Source organism: Oncorhynchus kisutch, linkage group LG8 (genome assembly GCF_002021735.2).
Source record: "Oncorhynchus kisutch isolate 150728-3 linkage group LG8, Okis_V2, whole genome shotgun sequence".
NCBI lineage: Eukaryota > Metazoa > Chordata > Actinopteri > Salmoniformes > Salmonidae > Oncorhynchus > Oncorhynchus kisutch.
The window spans coordinates 4035741-4063278 of NC_034181.2; the positions used below are offsets into that span (position 1 = coordinate 4035741).

A 27538-nucleotide genomic window follows, 5' to 3' on the forward strand; every position below is an offset into this window, starting at 1 on the left:
CCTGGCCGGGGTATCCTGGAAGGATATTGATCTCATCCCGTCAGTAGAGGATGCCTGGATTTTTTTTTTAAATGCCTTCCTAACCATCTGAAATAAACATGCCCCATTCAAGAAATTTAGAACCAGGAACAGATATAGCCCTTGGTTCTCCCCAGACCTGACTGCCCTTAACCAACACAAAAACATCCTATGGCGTTCTGCATTAGCATCGAACAGCCCCCGTGATATGCAGCTGTTCAGGGAAGCTAGAAACCATTATACACAGGCAGTTAGAAAAGCCAAGGCTAGCTTTTTCAAGCAGAAATTTGCTTCCTGAAACACTAACTCAAAAAAGTTCTGGGACACTGTAAAGTCCATGGAGAATAAGAACACCTCCTCCCAGTTGCCCACTGCACTGAAGATAGGAAACACTGTCACCACTGATAAATCCACCATAATTGAGAATTTCAATAAGCATTTTTCTACGGCTGGCCATGCTTTCCACCTGGCTACTCCTACCCCGGTCAACAGCACTGCACCCCCAACAGCAACTCGCCCAAGCCTTCTCCTTCTCCCAAATCCATTCAGCTGATGTTCTGAAAGAGCTGCAAAATCTGGACCCCTACAAATCAGCCGGGCTAGACAATCTGGACCCTTTCTTTCTAAAATGATCTGCCGAAATTGTTGCCACCCCTATTACTAGCCTGTTCAACCTCTCTTTCGTGTCGTCTGAGATTCCCAAAGATTGGAAAGCAGCTGCGGTCATCCCCCTCTTCAAAGGGGGTGACACTCTAGACCCAAACTGCTACAGACCTATATCTATTCTACCGTGCCTTTCTAAGGTCTTCGAAAGCCAAGTCAACAAACAGATTACCGACCATTTCGAATCTCACCATACCTTCTCTGCAATGCAATCTGGTTTCAGAGCTGGTCATGGGTGCACCTCAGCCACGCTCAAGGTCCTAAACGATATCTTAACCGCCATTGATAAGAAACATTACTGTGCAGCCGTATTCATTGATCTGGCCAAGGCTTTCGACTCTGTCAATCACCACATCCTCATCGGCAGACTCGACAGCCTTGGTTTCTCAAATGATTGCCTCGCCTGGTTCACCAACTACTTCTCTGATAGAGTTTAGTGTGTCAAATCGGAGGGTCTGCTGTCCGGACCTCTGGCAGTCTCTATGGGGGTGCCACAGGGTTCAATTCTTGGACCGACTCTCTTCTCTGTATACATCAATGAGGTCGCTCTTGCTGCTGGTGAGTCTCTGATCCACCTCTACGCAGACGACACCATTCTGTATACTCCTGGCCCTACTTTGGACACTGTGTTAACAACCCTCCAGGCAAGCTTCAATGCCATACAACTATCCTTCCGTGGCCTCCAATTGCTCTTAAATACAAGTAAAACTAAATGTATGCTCTTCAACCGATCGCTACCGGCACCTACCCGCCTGTCCAACATCACTACTCTGGACGGCTCTGACTTAGAATACGTGGACAACTACAAATACTTAGGTGTCTGGTTAGACTGTAAACTCTCCTTCCAGACCCACATCAAACATCTCCAATCCAAAGTTAAATCTAGAATTGGCTTCCTATTTCACAACAAAGCATCCTTCACTCATGCTGCCAAACATGCCCTTGTAAAACTGACCATCCTACCAATCCTCGACTTTGGCGATGTCATTTACAAAATAGCCTCCAATACCCTACTCAACAAATTGGATGCAGTCTATCACAGTGCAATCCGTTTTGTCACCAAAGCCCCATATACTACCCACCATTGCGACCTGTACGCTCTCGTTGGCTGGCCCTCGCTTCATACTCGTCGCCAAACCCACTGGCTCCATGTCATCTACAAGACCCTGCTAGGTAAAGTCCCCCCTTATCTCAGCTCGCTGGTCACCATAGCATATCCCACCTGTAGCACACGCTCCAGCAGGTATATCTCTCTAGTCACCCCCAAAACCAATTATTTCTTTGGCCGCCTCTCCTTCCAGTTCTCTGCTGCCAATGACTGGAACGAACTACAAAAATCTCTGAAACTGGAAACACTTATCTCCCTCCCTAGCTTTAAGCACCAACTGTCAGAGCAGCTCACAGATTACTGCACCTGTACATAGCCCACCTATAATTTAGCCCAAACAACTACCTCTTTCCCAACTGTATTTAATTTTTATTTATTTATTTTTCTCCTTTGCACCCCATTATTTTTATTTCTACTTTGCACATTCTTCCATTGCAAAACTACCATTCCAGTGTTTTACTTGCTATATTGTATTTACTTTGCCACCATGGCCTTTTTTGCCTTTACCTCCCTTCTCACCTCATTTGCTCACATTGTATATAGACTTGTTTATACTGTATTATTGACTGTATGTTTGTTTTACTCCATGTGTAACTCTGTGTCGTTGTATCTGTCGAACTGCTTTGCTTTATCTTGACCAGGTCGCAATTGTAAATGAGAACTTGTTCTCAACTTGCCTACCTGGTTAAATAAAGGTGTTCTCAACTAGCCTACCTGGTTAAATAAAGGTGTTCTCAACTAGCATACCTGGTTAAATAAAGGTGTTCTCAACTTGCCTACCTGGTTAAATAAAGGTAAAATAAATAAATAAATACAATTATGATACAGTTATAATGCATTATGATACTGTTATGATGCATTATGATACTGTTATGATGCATTATGATACTGTTATGATGCATTATGATACTGTTATGATGCATTATGATACTGTTATGATGCATTATGATACTGTTATGATGCATTATGATACAGTTATGATGCATTATGATACTGTTATGATGCATTATGATAGTTATAATGCATTATGATACTGTTATGATGCATTATGATACTGTTATGATGCATTATGATACTGTTATGATGCATTATGATACTGTTATGATGCATTATGATAGTTATAATGCATTATGATCAAGGTATAATGCGTAGTAATACTTGTCATGACCATTTATGACCTATTATAACGTCTGATCATAATGAACCCAACCTCCTCTAGGTGGTGCTGCGGAGCTGTCGAGGGTGGTGGACGTGGGGGACGAGGTACTGGAGGTCAACGGACGCTCGCTGCAGGGCCTCATGCATTACGACGCCTGGAACATCATCAAGGCCGTCAGCGAAGGCCCCGTGCAGCTTGTCATCAGGAAACCGCGGACCTCTGTATGACAGACATACAACAGACATATAGAACTAATTTGAAGAACCCGACGTACCTCGTAGAACACGTATGTCAGCTTGAGGTGACATAATATATAATCCAGGACTTTTGTATGACAGACATACAACAGACATATCTCAGAGAACTATACATATAGCTACGATGGTTGAAATGTTATTATCATGACATATTCTGATGAAACGGACAGACATTGCAAAGTGGTTATTTTGTTAAAGCAGACTGCAATTCGGTCCGGAATGTCAAATAGAGTGTCAAAACCAGATCGTGGAGTATGAAGCATTCTTTCTTTTATTATAATGTTTCATACAGGAGGACGAGAGGCTGTTATAGTGTTTTATACAGGAGGACGAGAGGCTATTATAGTGTCTTATACAGGAGGACGAGATACTATTATAGTGTTTTATACAGGATGATATTAGACTATTATAGTGTCTTATACAGGAGGACGAGAAACTATTATAGTGTTTTATACAGGAGGACGAGAAACTATTATAGTGTCTTATATAGGATGATATTAGACTATTATAGTGTCTTATACAGGAGGACGAGATACTATTATAGTGTCTTATACATGAGGACGAGATACTATTATAGTGTTTTATACAGGAGGATATTTGACTATTATAGTGTTTTATACAGGAGGACGAGAGGCTATTATAGTGTCTTATACAGGAGGGCAAGATACTATTATAGTGTCTTATACAGGAGGATATTAGACTATTATAGTGTCTTATACAGGAGGATATTAGACTATTATAGTGTCTTATACAGGAGGGCAAGATACTATTATAGTGTCTTATACAGGAGGATATTAGACTATTATAGTGTCTTATACAGGAGGATATTAGACTATTATAGTGTTTTATACAGGAGGATATTAGACTATTATAGTGTTTTATACAGGAGGATATTAGACTATTATAGTGTTTTATACAGGAAGACGAGAGGCTAATATAGTGTGTTTTACAGAAGGATAAGAGAGTGTCTTTATGGTGGCATCTTGGAATACGCTTGGAAAGCGTTCCACAGGGATGCTGGCCCATGTTGACTTCAATGCTTTCCCACAGTTGTGTCTAGTTGGCTGGATGTCCTTTGGGTGGTGGACCATTCTTGATACACATGGGAAACTGTTGAGTGTGAAAAACCCAGCAGCGTTGCAGTTCTTGACACAAACTGGTGGGCCTGGCACCTACTACCATACCCTGTTCAAAGTCTTTTGTCTTGCCTATTCACCCTCTGAATGGCTCACAGACACAATCCAGGTTTCAAAGGCTTAAAAAGTCCTTCTTCAACCTGTCTCCTCCTCTTCATCTACACTGATTGAAGTGGATTTAACAAGTGACATCAACAAGGATCATAGTTTTCACCTGGATTCACCTGGTCAGTGTCATGGAAAGAAAATGTGTATTTAATGTTTTGTACACTCAGTGTTGTATACTAGTATAACTGCTGTTGTTTATAATCAACTGCCGTTTGTGGACAATCAGCTCAATCAGACTTCACTACAGCAAAAGTTGTTTTTTTCTCTCTTAAAATGTGATTATTTTATGAATAACATTAAATTGTCACTTTGCCTTTAAAACCTTTACCTCTTATTTGAACCAACCTTATTTTATGTCAAGGTATCGGTCAGTGTACCCTGTAGGTATCCTCTCAGTTTACCCTGTAGGTATCCTCTCAGTTTACCCTGTAGGTATCCTCTCAGTTTACCCTGTAGGTATCCTCTCAGTTTACCCTGTAGGTATCCTCTCAGTGTACCCTGTAGGTATCCTCTCAGTTTACCCTGTAGGTATCGGTCAGTTTACCCTGTAGGTATCGGTCAGTTTACCCTGTAGGTATCGGTCAGTTTACCCTGTAGGTATCCTCTCAGTTTACCCTGTAGGTATCCGGTCAGTGTACCCTGTAGGTATCGGTCAGTGTACCCTGTAGGTATCCTCTCAGTTTACCCTGTAGGTATCCTCTCAGTTTACCCTGTAGGTATCCTCTCAGTTTACCCTGTAGGTATCCTCTCAGTGTACCCTGTAGGTATCCTCTCAGTTTACCCTGTAGGTATCCTCTCAGTGTACCCTGTAGGTATCCTCTCAGTTTACCCTGTAGGTATCCTCTCAGTGTACCCTGTAGGTATCCTCTCAGTGTACCCTGTAGGTATCCTCTCAGTGTACCCTGTAGGTATCCGGTCAGTTTACCCTGTAGGTATCCTCTCAGTTTACCCTGTAGGTATACTCTCAGTGTACCCTGTAGGTATCCTCTCAGTGTACCCTGTAGGTATCCTCTCAGTTTACCCTGTAGGTATCCTCTCAGTGTACCCTGTAGGTATCCATCAGTGTACCCTGCAGGTATCCTCTCAGTTTACCCTGCAGGTATCCTCTCAGTTTACCCTGTAGGTATCCTCTCAGTTTACCCTGTAGCTATCCTCTCAGTTTACCCTGTAGGTATCGGTCAGTTTACCCTGTAGGTATCCTCTCAGTTTACCCTGTAGGTATCGGTCAGTTTACCCTGTAGGTATTCCGTCAGTTTACCCTGAAGGTATCCTCTCAGTTTACCCTGTAGGTATCCTCTCAGTTTACCCTGTAGGTATCCTCTCAGTTTACCCTGTAGGTATCCTCTCAGTTTCCCCTGTAGGTATCGGTCAGTTTACCCTGTAGGTATCCTCTCAGTTTACCCTGTAGGTATCCTCTCAGTGTACCCTGTAGGTATCCTCTCAGTGTACCCTGTAGGTATCCTCTCAGTGTACCCTGTAGGTATCCTCTCAGTTTACCCTGTAGGTATCCTCTCAGTTTACCCTGTATGTATCCTCTCAGTTTACCCTGTAGGTATCCTCTCAGTTTACCCTGTAGGTATTCTCTCAGTGTACCCTGTAGGTATCCTCTCAGTGTACCCTGTAGGTATCCTCTCAGTGTACCCTGTAGGTATCCTCTCAGTGTACCCTGAAGGTATCCTCTCAGTTTAACCTGTAGGTATCCTCTCAGTGTACCCTGTAGGTATCCTCTCAGTGTACCCTGTAGGTATCCATCAGTGTACCCTGCAGGTATCCTCTCAGTTTACCCTGTAGGTATCCTCTCAGTGTACCCTGTAGGTATCGGTCAGTTTACCCTGTAGGTATCCATCAGTTTACCCTGTAGGTATCGGTCGGTTTACCCTGTAGGTATCCGCTCAGTTTACCCTGTAGGTATCGGTCAGTTTACCCTGTAGGTATCGGTCAGTGTACCCTGTAGGTATCCTCTCAGTTTACCCTATTTGAAAGCTGAGTTGGATTAGAGCTACGGCGTTATGCTACTGGAGTTGAGTTGGATTAGAGCTACGGCATTATGCTACTGGAGTTGAGTTGGATTAGAGCTACAGCCTACTGGAGTTGAGTTGGATTAGAGCTACAGCCTTATGCTACTGGAGTTGAGTTGGATTAGAGCTACGGCCTTATGCTACTGGAGTTGAGTTGGATTAGAGCTACGGCGTTATGCTACTGGAGTTGAGTTTGATTAGAGCTACGGCCTTATGCTACTGGAGTTGAGTTGGATTAGAGCTACGGCCTTATGCTACTGGAGTTGAGTTGGATTAGAGCTACGGCCTTATGCTACTGGAGTTGAGTTGGATTAGAGCTACGGCGTTATGCTACTGGAGTTGAGTTGGATTAGAGCTACGGCCTTATGCTACTGGAGTTGAGTTGGATTAGAGCTACGGCCTTACTCTACTGGAGTTGAGTTGGATTAGAGCTACGGCCTTATGCTACTGGAGTTGAGTTGGATTAGAGCTACGGCCTTACTCTACTGGAGTTGAGTTGGATTAGAGCTACGGCCTTACTCTACTGGAGTTGCATTGTACGGGATTTAATGTGCGTGCATGATGTGCATATCGGGTTCCAATCCAATGCTCTAAACCTGATATTTGAACATAAGACATTTTAGAAATGAATTGAAATGATTCATTTTAATGATTAAGTATAGAGTACGTTGAAGTTTCTACTTTATCCATATTTATAACATATTTTTTATCTCCTGAAATTCCACACCATTGATTTAACGTGTCTTACTGTTAAAGGTGTTGAAAGATATACAGTACAGACTAACCACATGTGTTTACCGTTTTTAGTTCTCTCTCTGAAATACAACAGAACCTGATGTCCCACCATTCATGTGACATGTATGGTAGGTTACTGTAAATGTGACAATGTGACATGTCTGGTAGGTTACTGTAAATGTGACATGTCTGGTAGGTTACTGTAAATGTGACATGTCTGGTAGGTTACTGTAAATGTGACATGTATGGTAGGTTACTGTAAATGTGACATGTCTGGTAGGTTACTGTAAATGTGACATGTCTGGTAGGTTACTGTAAATGTGACATGTATGGTAGGTTACTGTAAATGTGACATGTCTGGTAGGTTACTGTAAATGTGACATGTCTGGTAGGTTACTGTATCTGGCAGGGTTCAAACCGTGTATTACAATACCCACAGCTCTTACATTCTGAAGCACAACTCTTTATTTCAGAACGCTGGTTGTAAATATTGTCTCGTGTTACTGTACATTTGAATTAGGCTTTCCATTGGTTTAATGGCAATTTAAAATGTCATTTTGAATTGTATGACTGCAAGGTATGTTTAGATTTTTGTTTGTGTATGTGAGATCATTAACACATATATACACTTGGAGAATTTGTACATTACAGGGCTATTTTAACGGCAATGGTTGAAATATATGCTCAGAATATCGCTCTAATCTTGGGTTTTATGCGGTTGATTTATTAAAATAAATGATATTCTGTTGCTGTAAAGGAACTGATCTGCTGTTGAATATCTTCTGATAATGGTGGTTAACAAAAAACAACAAACTTTTGGTCAAATTCAGGTTTTTCTTCTGTTTTGTTCATGTTCTTTTAATGTGTACATTATTATTATTTTTATTATTATATTTTTTTTGCATTTGGTTTTGATATTACATACAGACAGGAAATCCAAGTTTGCTCACTTACATGAGTGGTCAAAAGTAGTGCACTACATAGGGAATAGGATGCCATTTTGAACTAAATTAGAGTAGATTGATACGTTGTGTGTGTGTGGCAGGGAACATAGTCCCTGTGGTGCAGGGTAGGCAACCCTGTTCCTGAAGGGCTTCAGGTACAGCAGGATATGGTTCCAACTACGCGCCACATCTGACCAACTGAGCTAATTGATCAGTTCAGTGATTGCCTAAATTCATCACACCTGGTCTTCTAGGTTGTTTAAGTCCAAACATGAGGTGCTTGCGGGAGGGTTGCCTTACCCTACTGTGGTGCTATGATAAAGGCCCTATTCAGGAAGTGTCTCATAAATGGCTAATACAGTCTTGTGACCGCTGACCTGGATTCGAATCCTAGTCGGTGTCACCTTTCACACAGCACCAGGACCTGTACTCTTAAAGCATCTCACAGTAGGAGTGCTGATCTAGAATCAGTGTATGTTTTTACATCATAATAATTACAGTATATGGACAGGATCGATCTGATCCTAGATCAGCACTTATATTCTAAGACGCTTTGTGAATATGGGCCCAGAGTTAAATTAATAGTTGATTGGATGTGGTATTTCTGTAAAAAAAAATATTTTTGTACAAATCTGAATCAGTAATGTACACATTTTCAGTGTCATTAAAGCGTGTTCAATTGTCTATTTTAACTGTGCACTGTCTGTGTAATGGTTTTCTTCCGTTGAAGAAGAGGACCAAAGCGCAGCGTGGTAAGTGTCCATGGTATTTATTTAAACACATAAACTGAACACTCCATACAAAAACAATAAACGTAATGTGAATAACCAAAACCGAAAACAGTACCGTGTGGTGTAAAACACAGGCACGGAAACAATCACCAACAAACAAACAGTGAAACCCAGGTTACCTAAGTATGATTCTCAATCAGAGACAACTAACGACACCTGCCTCTGATTGAGAACCATACTAGGCCGAACACAGAAAAACAACCTAGAAACACAAAATATAGAATGCCCACCCAGCTCACGTCCTGACCAACACTAAAACAAGGAAAACCTAAAAGAACTATGGTCAGAACGTGACAGTCTGGAGGTATGTGTTCAGTTAACATGTTAAAACCTTCAGTTCAAGTCTTCTTTTTCCTTGAAATCACCTTTTCTAAACTCAGTTTATTATTCTAGAAGTAGATTTTTCTAGAAATAGATTTTTCTAGAAGTAGATTTCAAGAGAGTGAAGACTTGTTAGAGTAAGCACGTCATTCAGCCTTCACGTCATTCAGCCTTCACGTCATTCAGCCTTCACGTCATTCAGCCTTCACGTCATTCAGCCTTCACGTCATTCAGCCTTCATGTCATTCAGCCTTCACGTCATTCAGCCTTTATTTAACCAAGACAGAGCCTGGACTTTAGAAACCGATTTAATTTAGAAGCTCCTCTTATCCTCTTGGGCTCCCGAGTAGCGCAACGGTCTAAGGCACTGCATCTCGGTGCTTGGGGTGTCATTACTGGTTCGATTCCAGGCTGTATCACAACTAGCCGTGATTGGGGCGCACAATTGGCCCAGCGTCGTCCTGGTTCTGGTTTGGCCGGGGTAGGCCGTCTTGGTAAATAATAATTTCTTAACTGACTTGCCTAGTTAAATAAAGGTGAAATAAAATCCAGAGTGACTGAAATTTAGGAGGGATGGAAGGGCCAAGAGACCAGAGGTGACAGAGTGGAGTACTTGGGTTGGGGTGTAAGGGTTTGAGCACAGCCTTAAAGTAGGGAGGGGAAGTTATTATTGCTGCTCTGTAGGCAAGTGCCATGGTCTTGTAGTGAATACAAGCTTCGACTGGATGCCAGTGAAGTGTGCGGAGGAGCAGGGTGACTTAGGGAAAACGTAGGAAGGTTGAACACCAGGCGGGCTGTGGTGTTCTGGATAGGTTACAGGGGTTTGATGGTTGAAGCGGGGAAACCAGCAAAACAGCGAGATGCAGTAGTCTAGACTGGAGATGACAAGTGCCTGAATTAGGAATTGCACCGCTTCGTGTGTGAGGAAAGGTGGTACTCTACGGCTGTCGTAGAGCATGAACCAGCAGGGGCGAGTCACTTGTTTGAGTTCTGTGTGAGTGGGACCAGTGGACTCAATAGACTTGAGTGAATAAGGAGTGGATGTCGTCAACCTTCTTTTCAAAGGGGTTGACAAAGTAATCCGCAGAGAGGGAGGAGGCGGGGGTGGAGGATTAAGGAGGCAGAAGAAGGTGGAAAAGAGTTTCCTAGGTTTAGAGGCAGAAAAGGGTGGAAAAGAGTTTCCTAGGTTTACAGGCAGGAGAAGGTGGAAAAGAGTTTCCTAGGTTTAGAGGCAGAAAAAGGTGGAAAATAGTTTCCTAGGTTTAGAGGCAGAAAAAGGTGGAAAAGAGTTTCCTAGGTTTAGAGGCAGAAAAAGGTGGAAAATAGATTCCTAGGTTTAGAGGCAGAAAAAGGTGGAAAAGAGTTTCCTAGGTTTAGAGGCAGAAAAAGGTGGAAAATAGTTTCCTAGGTTTAGAGGCAGGAGAAGGTGGAAAAGAGTTTCCTAGGTTTAGAGGCAAAAGCTTGAAATTTAGAGTGAAAGGAAGTGGCTTTAACAGTGGATACAGAGGAAGAGAAGGTAGAGAGGCGGGAGTGAAAGAATGAAAAGGCCTCCGGAAGTTTAGTTTTTCTCCATTTTTGCTCAGCTGACCACAGCCCTGTTTGGTAAGCTCCCCATGAGTCACTCGGCCACGGAGCAGGAGGAGAGGGCCCAGTCAGCCGGGAAAAACGGGTACAGTGCAAGTCATAGGATGTAGAAAGGGAGGAGAGTAGGGTCAAAGAGGCAGAACCAGGAGACCGGAGCGAGAAGGATTTAGCAAAAGGGAGAGATGATAGGATAGAAGAGGAAAGAGTAGTGGGAGAGAGAGAAGAGTGTGACTAAATTTAGGCAGTACTAAATACTAACACTAATTTTTAATTGCCTTGCAGAGGTGAAACCACTCCCCCTCCATAAAAAGCTACTAATTATTAAAACAACAACAATCACAAATTGCACTGCCCCTTGATCCTGGTTGATGTGTCAACAATCAGCTGCAAGTTATGAGCAGTCAGCAGATCACACACCAAGTAGGCTACTGGGAAGACAGTCAGCAGATCACACACCAAGTAGGCTACTGGGAAGACAGTCAGCAGATCACACACCAAGTAGGCTACTGGGAAGACAGTCAGCAGTTCACACACCAAGTAGGCTTCTGGGAAGACAAGTCAGCAGTTCACACACCAAGTAGGCTACTGGGAAGACAGTCAGCAGTTCACACACCAAGTAGACTTCTGGGAAGACAGTCAGCAGTTCACACACCAAGTAGGCTTCTGGGAAGACAAGTCAGCAGTTCACACACCAAGTAGGCTTCTGGGAAGACAGTCAGCAGATCACACACCAAGTAGGCTACTGGGAAGACAGTCAGCAGTTCACACACCAAGTAGGCTTCTGGGAAGACAGTCAGCAGTTCACACACCAAGTAGGCTTCTGGGAAGACAAGTCAGCAGTTCACACACCAAGTAGGCTTCTGGGAAGACAAGTCAGCAGTTCACACACCAAGTAGGCTTCTGGGAAGACAGTCAGCAGTTCACACACCAAGCTAGCTTGCAAAAAGACAGTACTAGACAACAACAGATTAAGGCAAAAATGATATCAGGAGTCCTTTAGCCTATAGAATGAACCCCTGCCAGTTAATTAAATACTGTAGACAATTTGACTGAGATTAATAATGGCGCCGAAGGGGACGGCTGCCGTTTTACGGGCTCGTAACCGACTGTTCTACTGTGTGTTTTTCTGCATTGTTTTTAACTTATTTTGTACATAATGTTGCTGCTACCGTCTCTTATGACCGAAAAGAGCTTATGGAATCAGAACAGTGATTACTCACCTCGAACTGGACGAAGAACCAAATCCCTGTCAACGTGCCATCACTGGAAAATAAACTGGATGATCTCCACTCGAAACTATCCTACCAGTGGGACATTAAAAAATGTAATATATTATGTTGACGCGTGGCGTGACGCTTGGCATTCAGGCCAAAGAGTTAAACATTGGTTTCATCAGACCAGAGAATCTTGTTTCTCATGGTCTTAGAGTCTTTAGATGCCTTTTGGCAAACTCCAAGAAGGCTGTCATTTGCCTTTTACAGAGGAGTGGCTTCCGTCTGGCCACTCTACCATGAAGGCCTGATGCTGCAGAGATGGTTGTTCTTCTGGAAGATTCTCCCATCTCCACAAAGGAACTCTGGAGCTCTGTCAGAGTGACCATCAGGTTCTTGGTCACCTCCCTGACCAAGGCCCTTCTCCCCCGATTGCTCGGTTTAGCTGGGCAGCCACCTCTAGGAAGAGTCTTCAAATTAAGAATGATGGAGGCCACTGTGTTCTTGGGGACCTTCAATATGGCAGAAATGTTTTGGTACCCTTCCCCAGATCTGTGCCTCGACACAATCCTGTCTCTGAGCTCTATGGACAATTCCTTCGACATCACGGTTTGGTTTTTGCTCTGACATGGGCTGCATTTCAAACTTATTAAAGACACACCCTCGTCCACTTATCCTCGCCTTATGCCCTTGGGGGTGTTGGGGTAGGGTCCTTGTTCCTTGTCAATCATTGGCTTATTGGTGAAATCAGCAGTCAAACAATATCTTCTTTAAGTAAATCAATCAAACCTTTATTAATGCAATTGCAGACAGAAGTTGACAACAGAAACACAGCACGTATGTTTCAGAGTAAATTCTGCAAAATAAAAAAGGTCAAAGTTGCTTTAATATACTTGCAGTCGAGTGATGTAACTGCCTACATCAACACCTTCTACTCATGAGACCAAGCCCATGCATATACAGTTATACATACTCGCATGAGAAAGCAATAGTCCAGTGTTTTCTAAGGGCTCAGCAGTAATGTTATATTCCCATGTGGCTTACAGTGAGTGGTATGTTTGATTTATCTCTTATCTATTTACTCCCCTGCAGAGGTCTGTGTCTATGTATCGCTTTTAGCCTTGAGGCGCTTTCTCACAGACTGCACACACATCCCCCAGACCGTTTCTTATAAGAGGCAGAGACTAGAAAAGAACTGTGGAACAGTATTAAACCTTATACTGCTTATATTGTTAATCTGTAGTCCAGAACCCTATAAATGTAGTGGGGGAGGGTCTTATAACCATTCCCCTTCTATTAATACAACATAAGCATAATCAATTATTATAATACATCAATCATTTGGTGCAGCCCCTATCATGACCCCAAGGTGACCCACATCAGGGGAATCCCTATCACCATCTTGGATGTCGGTCCAAACGATTAGCCAAACAAGGGAAGTTTGTAACGTAAGCCCCTCAACCCTCGTTTTTTGATCTAGCTTGCGAGTGTACAATTATTTTCACTTCGTGGCCTGAAACGCCCCATAATTCAATTCGCATTGATTGTACATTCGCTAAGAAAAGTCAGCCGAAACTTTGAACCTCAACTTCAATATGGATAAGTCGACAAGTGTAAGTGAAAATTGTGCTACTAATGCAGGCACAAACACGTCTCGCAAAAAGTAATGATGTTTTTGCTTGGTTATCTTTTGGAAATTGTAGAAATAAAACATTTTCCTTCTTCAGAAGTTCCAGCTAATTAATTAGCTAGCTATCATACAGTAGGCAGGCTAACGTCAGTTAGGTAATTAATTAGCTATCATACAGTAGGCAGGCTAACGTCAGTTAGGTAATTAATTAGCTAGCTATCATACAGTAGGCAGGTTAACGTTAGTTAGCTAATTAATTGTGCTAGCTATCATACAGTAGGCAGGCTAACGTAAGTTAGCTAATTAATTAGCTATTATACACCAGGCAGGCTAACGTTAGTTAGCTAATTAATTAGCTAGCTATCATACAGTAGGCAGGCTAACGTTAGTTAGCTAATTAATTAGTTAGCTATCATACAGTAGGCGTATATTAATAATTATATATTTAATATAAGTAGACATGCACTCATAATTGACTGTAGCCCATATCAAGCACCCACAAGCTCCCGGCGGCTGGAAACGCAATCATCACGGGATGAACGAGTGATGACTTTCCGGGCAAGTGCAGTCCATCTACAAAAATCATTCCTTCCTCCCTCGTTCTGCAAGTGTCCGCTTCACTTGAGGGCTGAGGGATGGTCTTTTAAGTGTTGGAATGCAGCCATGCACTGTCAACTGTGGGACCTTGTATAGACAGGTGTGTGCCTTTCCAAATCATGTCCAGCCTATTGAATTTACCACAGGTTGACTCCAATCAAGTTGTAGAAACAGCTCAAGGATGATCAATGGAAACAGAATGCACCTGAGCTCGATTTTGAGTCTCATAAAACTTGCTTTATGGTCTAAATTTAAGATGATGATTAGGTATAAGGTTAGCAGTGTGGTTAAGGTTAGGTTTCAAATCTGGTAAAAAAAAAAAGCAGTGGTGGAAATAGGCGGGGTTTATGACTTTGTGGCTGTGGTAACTAGCGACGACCTTAGTCGGAGTTAAAGCGATGTTGGTTTCACTTTAAGACTAACAGTCGGCTCATAGTTTTAGCACAGATGGAACAATGAGCCAGATATTTCACCGGATATATAAATATGAATCATCCGGTTGGCGTTTCCAAACATGGCGATAAATGGAAGCCCAGTGTCCGGTTAGTTGAAGAACATATCGCGAGATCTTATTTTGGCCGAAATTCTGCACATTTTCTCATCACTGAAACATTTGATCTCTTACCGGTTATCGATTTACAAAATTTGAATCTGTAACAAACCGAGTGGAATGCTTTTTGCAGACTTTACACTTTGCCAGAAGTTTTTTTTCATTCTCTCCATTTTAATTGATTGCACACGCGAACATCACAGAGTAGGCGTTCCCCATCGGAAAAATCCAAATAAATGCCAGAGGATCTCACTAACTGGCGCTTGTTCGGCCCGTTATGATTCATTTGCCTTCATTGGAAACGACAGGCTCAGGTCTATCTTGGTTAATAACAATCTTTGATCTTAGCTTTACAGATCGCCATTATTGGGTTTAGCAGTGCATAGCGATTAAGAGTGCAGCCTGGGGCTTTAGGAGTAAAAGTGGAACAGCCTATTTTAATGAAATCCATCGAAGTGCGGAACTACTACTACTGCCGACTCCTGCTGTATAATAGTATCATCATCGGTTGTTATTCGAGATGATATCAGCTACGAGCTGAAACGGTACGAGGATCGGACACCTGGAATACAACCAAAGCAGTATCAGCCAGCCCAGCTCCATCGAACATTCAGTTTACTGGAAATACATCAGTCCTTTTGATGGGATGTTATTTTGCCTTTATTAGAGAAGAGAAGCCATTCCCGTGGGGTTTATTTCATGGGGATGTGTTCAAGACAAGAGAGAATACAAAAAGACGTCAACATCGTAATTCAAAGGTGCAAGGCAGAGAAAGACTGCCTTTTCTCTGGTGAGTGTGTCTGTGTACAGTAGTGGATCCTGTTCCACCCAGGTTAATAAAGCCGTATGTTGATTTTCACACACACACACACACACACACTCATCCGTTTCGTCCTTGTCCTCGAAACATCAAAAGCATCTTCTAGACACAGTTGTCAACATCACAAATGAATCAAATTATTGACCGACATTTTATTTGATAGGTGTGTGTGCGATGATTAAATTGGTGAAGCCTAAAGTGTCTTGAGTTATCATTACATTTTGGTGTGGCAAAACATTAGACCATGGTACGGAAAGTTTTAATTTTGTAAATGTGACTAATTATTTGAAACATTTAAAATAGAATGGAGTAGAAAAACAACATTAATATGCTTGTCATGATGACACGGCTTTGCTTCAACATCCCTACAGATTGACGGACAGCCATAATATTGATGACACCAGCCGTAGCAAGTCTATTCGCCGATCGACGTTAGTTGTACCGGACATAGGCTAACGGTTGTGTAAACTTATACTGACACATTAACGCAACATATAAAGTGTTGGTCCCATGTTTCATGAGCTGAAATAAAATATCCCAGAAATGTTTCATATGCACTAAAATCTTATTTCTCTCAAATGTTGTGCACAAATTATTTTTTACATCCATGTTAGTGAGTATTTATCCTTTGCCAAGATAATCCATCTACCTGACAGGTGTGGCATATCAAGAAGCTGATTAAACAGCATGATCATTATACAGGTGCACCTTGTGCTGGGGACAAGTTGCGGGAGTGTGCATATTGGCAGGCTGACAGCAAGAATGTCCACCAGAGAATTAAATGTTAATTTCTCTATCATAAGCTTTTTAGAGAATTTGTCAGTATGTCCAACAGTTCGGCGTCGTAACCATCTTCAGTGGGCCAATGCTCACCTTCGATGGCCTTGCTGGAGAAGTGTGCCAGGATGAATCCTGGTTTCAACTGTACCAGGAAGATGGCAGACAGCGTGTATGACATCATGTGGACGACATCAACGTTGTGAAGTGTGCCCCATGGTGGGGTTATGGTATGGGCAGGCAGAAGCTACGGACAACAAACAGTTGCATTTTATCGATGGCAATTTGAATGCACAGAGATACCGTGACGAGATCCTGAGGCCCGTTGTCCTGCCATTCAGCCACTGCCATCATCTCATGTTCAGCATAATAATGCACGGTCCCATGTTGCAAGGATCTGTACACAATTCCTGGAAGCTGAAAATGTCCCAATTCTTCTATGGCCTGTATACTCACCAGATATGTTACCTCTTGAGCATGTTTGGGATGCTCTGGAGTTCCAGCCAATATCTAGCGTCTTCAGTCATTTGAGGAGTGGGACAACTGTCCACAGCCTGATCAACTATATATGAATGAGATGTGTCGTGCTGCATAGTTAAATAAAGGTGTTGTGCTCCATAGCATAGTTCAATAAAAACAAAATGGTGGTCACATCAGATACTGACCACACCCCTTTTTTTTTCTTCTTAAATGTATCTTTGACCTGTAATGCATATCTGTATTCCTAGTCATGTGACATCCATAGATTAGGGCCTAATTAATTCATTGATATGAACTGTAACTCTTAGTAAAAACTTAGAAATTGTTGCATGTTGTGATTTTATTTTTTTGTTGAATGTAATATTGGCCACAATTTTTTTTGACCTCCTTTTTTATATATTTTGTCATTCAGTGGGCACCCCCTTTCAATGTTTCCATGGAAACTGCATTTGTTGAAAGGGGACTCCCCCCCCCCCCCCCCCCCTTTCTTCTCCCTGTGGCCTGGCATAGCAGTGGCTAGGTTAATAACCCTCCTCTTTGGTTTCTGTTCTGACCGGTTCTGTTTCTCCTGTTATTTTTTTCAGATTTCAGATACTCTGATGCCACCTTCACCTTCACCTATTCCAAAGGCTCCAGAAGGTACAGTACAACGTTCAGAGATTTACACTTACTGGGTCATGGCTTGTCTACTGGTTGTCATCAGGGCTGGTTGTTTACACGTTCTGTATCTTACTGGGCTTGTCTACTGGTTGTCATCAGGGCTGGTTGTTCAGCTGGGTTTTTCATATAAATGATGTGTGTTTGCTGGGGCGAGGGGGGGGGGGGGGCTGGACCGTTGGACCTACCTTTAAAACCACTTGACAGTCCCCCTGTGAGGCACAAATTAACTACCAGGACTGCCCTCCTTCAGGCCTGTAATTCATCGGATATATATGCTAATTTTAAATGATGCTGTTGGTCTGAACCTACAGTACCTAACCGTTGCTCACTGGACCAGCACCATTATTGATGAGACTGGTCCCAGGCCCTGATACATTTAGGTATGTCTGGTATATGATAAGACTTCATTTTCGTCAAGTTTTCTAATATGGTTGACTCTGTAGTCGTTATTACATCCTAGACATGGGTAGGGTTGACTCTGTAGACATTATTATATCCTGGACTTGGGTAGGGTTGATTCTGTAGTCATTTAAAAAATGTCTTCCTGATCTGAAACTCGTGCTACATGTTAATAAAACCACAGTTGTGTCATTCTCTAGGTTTCGTAATACTGACCCTGGGTACCTGCTTATTTTGCACATTTTAAATGGAGTCCAAATTGAGCAAGTTCCCCATTTTTTTTTAAATTTTATTTTTTATAATGACTTGGTTATTTTTGATTGACGATAAGCTCTCTCTTTTTAAAACGCACATTGAAATGCTGAGAATAAAGTTTGGTTTCTTTTTTGTAGAAAGAATTCCTGTCTCACTTTGGAAGATTGTTCAAGCAACTCTTCTCCCAGTAGTTGATTATGTTGATCTAATCTCCATGCATTCTCTGTTTTTAAAACCTTCAGACTCAGTCCATCACTCAGCACTGTGGTTTACCACTGGGGACAGTCTTCATACACATCACTGCATTTTGTATAGTTCTGTTGGCTGGCAGTCTCTGACTTCCAGAAGGGCATTTTGTATGTGAAGCAGTTCTTCAGAGACTCCCCCCCCACTACCTCAGCTCCCATATTAATTGGAGATCCAGCCCTCCCCCTGGCTGGTTCTGGGTGTCCTGCGGGTCTCCACTGAGCTGGGGGGGAAAATACTTGTTTTTATTCCCACAGCTCGTGGAATAGCCTTTAGGCCACCTTGAAGCTGGACTCGCTGATCTCCATTGGTCAGTTTAGATCCATTCTGAGGGAGATGATGTAATAGTTGTTTTTGATTCATCTTGTTTTTATTGTGTTGACCCCCCCCCCCCCCCCCCCCCCCCCCAGTAGGGTCAACTCTGTAGTTACCCAGAATGTAATATGATTGAAATGGGAAACTCTCTGTATGGTGACGCAAGTCTTTTAGATGTTGTTCACACAAACTTTATCTTCAATGTTATATTCCATTTTGTTGCAAGTGATACCTCTCTGGCCATTCCACAGTTAGCTGCCAAAATAAAGGAAACATCTGAGTAAACGAAGGATACACAGTATATTGAAAGCAGGTGCTTCCACACAGGAAGTTCCAGACACTTGTATAATCTATGCCAAGGTGCAATGAATCTGTTCTGGCTGGTGGCGGCCCAACGCCCTATTAAGAGACTTTATGTTGGTGTTTCCTTTATTTTGGCAGATACCTTTAGTGGCAGGCTACACACAGAACGGGACAGCTGGATAGGGGAAATGGCTTGAGTCGCACAAAACGCAAGGCAACATTGTGGAAGAAGTTTTGGAATGACACAATTGCACCTGTAGAACATCTAAGGACCTGCGGTCGTGATACTTATGATGCCAACATTTTAGAATACTGTAGTATTGTGTCATATGATACATTGATACCATCTCATATGATACCATGATACCATTTCATATGATACATTGATACCATGTCATATGATACATTGATACCATGTCATATGATACATTGATACCATGTCATATGATACATTGATACCATGTCATATGATACATTGATACCATCTCATATGATACCATTTCATATGATACCATGATACCATTTCATATGATACCATGATACCATTTCATTTGATACATTGATAGCATTTCATATGATACAATTTTCTACGATACTACCAACTTTTACCGGCCCTCAATCACCTGCTCTGTCCCCTCTTCACATCCCCTACCAGCCCTCACTCACCTGCTCTGTCCCCTCTTCACATCCTCTACCAGCCATCACTCACCTGCTCTGTCCCCTCTTCACATCCCCTACCAGCCCTCACTCACCTGCTCTCTGTCCCCTCTTCACATCCCCTACCAGCCCCCACTCACCTGCTCTGTCCCCTACCAGCCCTCACTCACCTGCTCTGTCCCCTCTTCACATCCCCTACCAGCCCTCACTCACCTTCTCTGTCCCCTCTTCACATCCCCTACCAGCCCTCACTCACCTGCTCTGTCCCCTAGCAGCCCTCACTCACCTGCTCTGTCCCCTCTTCATATCCCCTACCATTCCTCACTCACCTGCTCTGTCCCCTCTTCACATCCCCTACCAGCCCTCACTCGCCTGCTCTGTCCCCTACCAGCCCTCACTCACCTGCTCTGTCCCCTCTTCACATCCCCTACCAGCCCCCTCTCACCTGCTCTGTCCCCTCTTCACATCCCCTACCAGCCCTCACTCACCTGCTGTCCCCTCTTCACATCCCCTACCAGCCCCCTCTCACCTGCTCTGTCCCCTCTTCACATCCCCTAGCAGCCCTCACTCACCTGCTCTGTCCCCTCTTCACATCCCCTACCAGCCCTCACTCACCTGCTCTCTGTCCCCTCTTCACATCCCCTACCAGCCCTCACTCACCTGAGAGTGAGGGAGGGAGACTGGTGTGTTTATGAGAGTGAGGGAGGGAGACGGGTGTGTTTATGAGAGTGAGGGAGGGAGGGAGACAGTGGTGTTTTTATGAGAGTGAGGGAGACAGACAGTGGTGTGTTTATGAGAGTGAGGGAGACAGACAGTGGTGTGTTTATGAGAGTGAGGGAGGGAGGGAGACAGTGGTGTTTTTATGAGAGTGAGGGAGACAGACAGTGGTGTGTTTATGAGAGTGAGGGAGACAGACTGTGACGCCCTGAATTTTTCTGAACCGTCTCAGTACTTATCCTTCCAGTAGGGCGCTTTCCCGTTAATTCCCAATTAAATAGCCAGCATCAGCTGCGCAAAAGTGGGGTTGTGATGGAGACGTGAATGAGGATGTGTTCAACCCGCAGTTCCCGAAGCTTCTCTATTCCGTGTGTTTTGTAGCCTAATAGAGTTTACCCAGGATCGGATCCACTCTTTGCGTCCGTGGACTACACCTCTCCGTTCTTCGTGGCTTTTCTCCGCTGGAGATCTGTTGGCGTATTGTCTGACTGACCGACTGACTACAACCTTTTTGTATACGGTATTTCATTTGTTTTGATGTCATGTATACTGTGATATATGATTTATGTAGTTAGTTGTAGTTGAGGACTTAGTAAGAGTTGATAGGCTTTAAAGTTCTCTGGTAAAATAGTTGTTATATTGATTGTATGATTAATACTGGGTTTACGCTACACGGAATGAACGGACAAACATTGCGTGACAAAGGTCACTTGAGTTCACTGAACTCCTTTACCGGGCTGGACTCTTTTTAGGCCCGAGGTACGGGACATTTCTGGAGGAACCAGAACTCAATTTTATACTATTATGTGTGTGTAATCATTGATGTTGCTAATACAACCCACGCAAAAGAATACAGTTGTTTTTGAAGTTCTTTCCAATGTTTTAAGGGTTTATGAAAAGTTTATTTCCATCCTGGCTTTTACATAAGTCCTTTGTATTGGTGTAGACTTGACGGACCAGATGGGACTCATTCCCTTCCAAACCAAAAGGAGAAACCAATGTTTTCTGGCACCCCTATAAATAATAAGTCAAAACCTTTACAAGACGGGTGTGTTTATGAGAGTGAGGGACAGAGACGGGTGTGTTTATGAGAGTGAGGGACAGAGACGGGTGTGTTTATGAGAGTGAGGGACAGAGACGGGTGTGTTTATGAGAGTGAGGGACAGAGACGGGTGTGTTTATGAGAGTGAGGGACAGAGACGGGTGTGTTTATGAGAGTGAGGGACAGAGACTGGTGTGTTTATGAGAGTGAGACAGAGTGTGAAGAAGGGAGGGTGTGTGTCTGTGTTAATTAAAGAGTAAAGAAGGTTTCATGTAGTGTTTTCCCTTACTGACACACTGACATGCAGCTCATCATGCCTGTGTCATGCCTGTGTCTCACAGGAGGTTGGTGGCACCTTAATTGGGGAGGACTGGCTCGTGGTAATGGCTGGAGCGGAGTCAGTGGAATGGTATTAGACACATGGTTTCTGAAAGTACACTACCTGGGTAGTACAATGTCTAAGAAATAGGGTTCTATTTCTCACATGGCCACAGATTCTAAGAAGGGTGATGACTGGCAGGAACCATCAGCTGTTTAAAATAAAAAACACGATGCTTGTTGTCTTGTCGTTCGTCTGGCAGTACTTTATTTCAAAAGGAAAGACCTGTAAGGGCTGATTGACAGACATCTGTCACTCTGAAGCAGACAGTTTTTCCAAAGTGCAGCGAAAGCAATGAGGCCTTTTTTTTGTTTCTCAACCGAGACTCTTCTTCCTGTCGTTTCTCTCTGTGTGTGTGGACTCTGTCATTGTGGTAGAACAGGGAAGTCACATGTTTCCTGTCTACTGTAACATTCAGACACTTGTGAGAAACATCTGAAGTCTACTCTGAAAAAAACATGAAGGTTCTTTTAATAGGCTTGTCCCCGAGAGCCGTCGTCTTTTTAAATGTGTATTGTTTTCCCATATATAGACACACCCTGTGTTTCAATAAAAAATCAACTATATGTACTGAACGTGTCTTTTTTTTTTTTTTTAAGCACACAGTTTGATTAAATAATTAAGAGGGAGCCAGAGCTCAAGATAACCTGACCCCCTCCTCATGCTGCTGGCCTTCGCTGATTCTGCCTGCCTACCATTTCTACTGATCTCTGTGCCAGAGACTATTATAAATTATAAATCTCAAAATCATTATCATGTGGTTAGCATACATTCAATCTAAAGCTAAATAAGAATTATACGAATCTAAAGGTAACTGTGTAAATATAGCATACATAAAAGCCAACAAATAGAAACATTGCAGCCTGCGGGTAGAAAATATCCTGATTTAAAATAAATATGTTATATATACATCACATTGGCTATGCATGGCCTGTCTGCAATCAACTTTTTATTTATTTAACCAGGTAGGCTAGTTGAGAACAAGTTCTCATTTGCAACTGCGACCTGGCCAAGATAAAGCATAGCAGTGTGAACAGAGTTTCCTTTGCCAGTGAGCTCGGGACAGACACAGCTGTGGACTATTTGTGGATAAGAAGTAATCAGGTATTTTGTGACTTTCCATTGGATCAGAGCAATACATGTTTTTAAATACGTTTGAGGAACCTTAATCACACAGGGGTGCCTGTGTATTGCGACAGCCGTGCCTACTACTACGATTTCGAAATCGACGTCGGCAACTGGATCCTGTGAAGCGTGGGAGTGGGCGGATTTCCTCGTCCTTCTCGCCAGCCGTGATCTTGGGCAGCTTCACGGTAAGAAATGTGACCGTTCCTGGTGAAAAAACAATGTCCTATATCCCAGAGCTGGAGTAAATGACATTACTAAGCTGCTCCTGAATGGACTACGCCAGGACATGGACATTGATTCTATCGTAGTCCATGTGGGTTCTAATGACATAATGAAGAGCAGCTCTGAACAGTTGAAACTGGGTTTCAAAGAGCTGATTGAGTCTCTGCTAGACACTAATAAAATACCCATCATATCTGGCCCTGTGCCCTTTTCTGTATCGTGGCACTGAATGCTTAAGCAGGATTCTGATTATTGCAGCTCAATGGGTTTAACGTTTGTTGACAATTTCGATACCATTTGGAAACAAAATAATTTGTGTTCCTGGATCCTTTCACAGCATTATAAGTCTGCGTTGAGACAATGACTTATCAATGACCCAAGGCCAGCTCAGTTACCATTGTGTCGCTGAGTCATCATAATTCTTCAGCAAATGTACATTATACCTTAGCGTTGGCAGACAGAATGTAAGGAACCTAATTTATGTTGCTCTAACTGCCCTGAATGTTTCTACTTATCCTGCATACTTCCGTACTTTACATTTTTTTTGTTTTACAATGCAAAACATCCACATACAAATGACAACATGCAGTCGCACACAAATATCCACAACATCACCACTGCCCAGACCCACCTACACCCCCCCCCCCCCCCCCAACCACCATCTCCAGCTCCTGTATCACTCTCTGCACCATTTTGTTGTCTCGGTCACCCACGCACTTTCAACATTTAGATAATACCGTTTTTTACCTTCCATCGTGCCAGGACATGGACATTGATTCTATCGTAGTCCATGTGGGTTCTAATGACATAATGAAGAGCAGCTCTGAACAGTTGAAACTGGGTTTCAAAGAGCTGATTGACTCTCTGCTAGACACTAATAAATACCCATCACATCTGACCCTGTGCCCTTCTCTGAATCGTGGCATTGAACGCTTTAGCAGGATTCTTTCTCTTCACTAATTGGCTACGTGATTATTGCAGCTCAATGGGTTTAACGTTTGTTGAAATAATGTAATCAAACATTGTACATTAGAAGTGATGGAAATGAACGGTTAATGTAGGCTACTACTGGTGATATGAGGAAGTGATCAACACTAACAATCAAAGGGCAAACAACTCATGTTCTGGAGAGAGACGTGTGACAGACAGGTGTCTCCTGTGCCATGATTCATTTATTTTGTCACTGCACGACTAAATACATATCGGTCAACCCGCAGCCTATTGACCAAACAATCGACCGCTTGACTAAATGGGAGTCAGTCCTAGTTCTTAAATGGTTCTTCCTCTGCTCTTAAAGGTAAACTCTTACCTGATTCTTTGATTTAATTTTTTATTATTATTTAAAAACATTATTATTTTTTAAGAACCTTTAGTTAAACGTGGGGTTGTTGACGTGGCCTCTACGGTATTTCAGAATAACCCTTTTCATGGAGATCTACAGTCCTGTGGGTTTTCAGTCCAACCCTAATTTAACACACCTGATTCTACTAATTATCTGCTCAACAAGACCTTAACTAGCTGAATCAGATACAGTAAATTAGGATTGGACTGAACCTACAGGACAGTAGATCTCCAGGAAGAGGGTTGGACTGAACCTACAGGACAGTAGATCTCCAGGAAGAGGGTTGGACTGAACCTACAGGACAGTAGATCTCCGGGAAGAGGGTTGGACTGAACCTATAGGACAGTAGATCTCCAGGAAGAGGGTTGGACTGAACCTAGCCCTGTCATAGGCTGTGCTTTCTTACCCAGTCTATTGTTGGGTTAATTGAAAAATAACACACCCACTTTGAGCTTTGTGAATTAATAAATCCTGAATGTTGAAATGGAATGCGTAAAATAGGATTCAGTACATTTTAACTCCAAGAACTCCTGTCCTAAGGAGCAGGTGTTCAAGCCTATTTCACTGGTAGAGAATCAGTCAATCTGGCTTAAACCACAGGAAGTGTTGTGGTGGCAACCATGCCAAACCACCGTGCACCGTGTCCTCCCCTGGGAGTTTGATCCTCTCTCTAAACTACGCCGTAGATACAGTTGAAGTCTGAACTTTACATACACCTTAGCCAAATACATTTAAACTCAGTTTTTCACAATTCCTGACATTTAATTCTGGTAAAACTTCCCCGTCTTAGGTCAGTTAGGATCACCACTTTATTTTAAGAATGTGAAATGTCAGAATAATAGTAGAGAGAATGATTGATTTATTTCAGCTTTTATTTCTTTCATCACATTCCCAGTGGGTCAGAAGTTTACATACACTCAATTAGTATTTTGTAGCATTGCCTTTAAATTATTTATCTTGGGTCAAGCGTTTTGGGTAGCCTTCCACAAGCTTCCCACAATAAGTTGGGTGAATTTAGGCTCATTCCTCCTGACAGAGCTGGTGTAACTGAGTCAGGTTTGAAGGCCTCCTTGCTCGCACACACTTTTTCAGTTCTGCCCACAAATGTTCTATAGGATTGAGGTCAGGGTTTTGTGATGGTCACTCCAATACCTTGCCTTTGTTGTCCTTAAGCCATTTTGCCACAACTTTGGAAGTATGCTTGGGGTCATTGTCCATTTGGATGACCCATTTGCGACTAAGCTTTAACTTCCTGACTGATGTCTTGAGATGTTGCTTCTATACATCCACATAATTTCCCTTTCTGATGATGCCATCTATTTTGTGAAGTGCACCAGTCCCTCCTGCAGCAAGGCACCCCACAACATGATGCTGCCACCCAGTGCTTCACGGTTGGGATGGTGTTCTTTGGCTTGCAAGCCTCCCCCTTTTTCCTCCAAACATAACGATGGTCATTATGGCCAAACAGTTCTATTTTTGTTTCATCAGACTAGAGGACATTTCTCCAAAAAGTATGATCTTTGTCCTCATGTGCAGTTGCAACCCGTAGTCTGGCTTTTTTATGGCGGTTTTGGAGCAGTGGTTTCTTCCTTGCTGAGAGGCCTTTCAGGTTGATATAGTACTCGTTTTACTGTGGATATAGATACATTTGTACCTGTTTCCTCCAGCATCTTCACAAGGTCCTTTGCTGTTGTTCTTGGATTGATTTGCACTTTTCACACCAAAGTACGTTAATCTCTAGGAGACAGAACGCATCTCCTTCCTGAGCAGTATGACTGCTGCGTGGTCCCATGGTGTTTATACTTGCATACTATTGTTTGTACAGATGAACGTGGTACCTTCAGGCGTTTGGAAATTGCTCCCAAGGATGAACCAGACTTGTCTGTGGCTGATTTCTTTTGATTTTCCCATGTTGTCAAGCGAAGTGTCACTGAGTTTGAAGGTAGCCCTTGAAAAACATCCACAGGTACCCCTCCAATTGACTCAAATGATGTCAATTAGCCAATCAGAAGCTTCTGAAGCCATGACATGCTTTTCTGGAATTTCCCAAGCTTTTTAAAGGCACAGTCAACTTAGTGTATGTAAACTTCTGAACCACTGGAATTGTGATACAGTGAATTATAAGTTAAATAATCTGTCTGTAAACAATTGTTGGAAAAATGACTTGTGTCATGCACAAAGTAGGTGTCCTAACCGACTTGCCAAAACTATAGTTTGTTAACAAGAAATTTGTTGAGTGGTTGAAACACTTATGTTGGAGTCATTAAAACTCGTGTATGTAAACTTCTGACTTTTATATTTAACCAGTGTATTGGGCAAGAGCCATGGGATGTTTTTTCAATACCGTTGAGACCATTTTCATTTCAGTTTTTTAAATAAATGTAAATATTTGTAGCTACTTTTTAAGTAAATACCCGAGGTCACACCTGTGCAATACCTTTTTAAGGAGATAAAGAAGGTTGTGTTCTTCATTTCACCTGTCCTCAGTCCTGTGGTGTTTTGTTTACAAGTGCATAACCAATGTGAGCCGTTCCATCACTTGCTGTGGTACGCATCAGTTACATTATAGGAATTCGCAACTAAATAGCTAGAGACCTTTTTATAACTATTTAGTTAACTGTTTGAAATGTGGTCAATGCCGTGGTGCATTTGGTTTGCTAATGTGTAATGAGCATAACAAGATGCATTTTATTGGTTAGCTTCTTCCATTTATTAATCTTCTCTTGGTAACAGCAGAGAATCCCCTCCTGGATCAAGAGCCTTGTTGTCTAATTATTTGCTTTGTGCGTGCAGCGAACTGTGAGTGACATTTTGTATAGTTTGGGTCAGAGACGATAAAATGTTCGAAATATGTTCGTTAGCTTTTAGTTATCATTCTCTATAGGATTTTACATGTACTTGTTAGCATTGCTAACCTTCGGATTACAGAGCCTCAGTGGTGTTTGAAAACAGCGCCCTTGTGTTGA

At 42.6% G+C, this 27538-nt stretch overlaps 2 protein-coding genes across 4 annotated transcripts in view; both read left to right on the top strand.

Moving 5' to 3' along the window:
- LOC109879544 (PDZ domain-containing protein 2) overlaps positions 1–8843 on the top strand; it is a 211103-nt gene extending 202260 nt beyond the window's left edge. The window contains exon 24 of the mRNA XM_031829568.1: positions 3009–8843. Coding sequence (XP_031685428.1) covers positions 3009–3175 — 167 coding nt within the window. The 3' untranslated portion in view covers positions 3176–8843. The remainder of the gene's footprint in view (positions 1–3008) is intronic.
- Positions 8844–15064: 6221 nt separating this feature from the next.
- Positions 15065–27538, top strand: part of LOC109879538 (protein mono-ADP-ribosyltransferase PARP8) — an 83919-nt gene continuing 71445 nt past the window's right edge. The window contains exons 1-2 of one of the 3 annotated variants that reach the window (XM_031829572.1): positions 15065–15620; positions 17492–17546. In XM_031829572.1, coding sequence (XP_031685432.1) covers positions 15530–15620; positions 17492–17546 — 146 coding nt within the window. In that variant the 5' untranslated portion in view covers positions 15065–15529. The remainder of the gene's footprint in view (positions 15621–17491; positions 17547–27538) is intronic. The other 2 variants (XM_031829569.1, XM_031829571.1) reach the window with 2 other exon arrangements.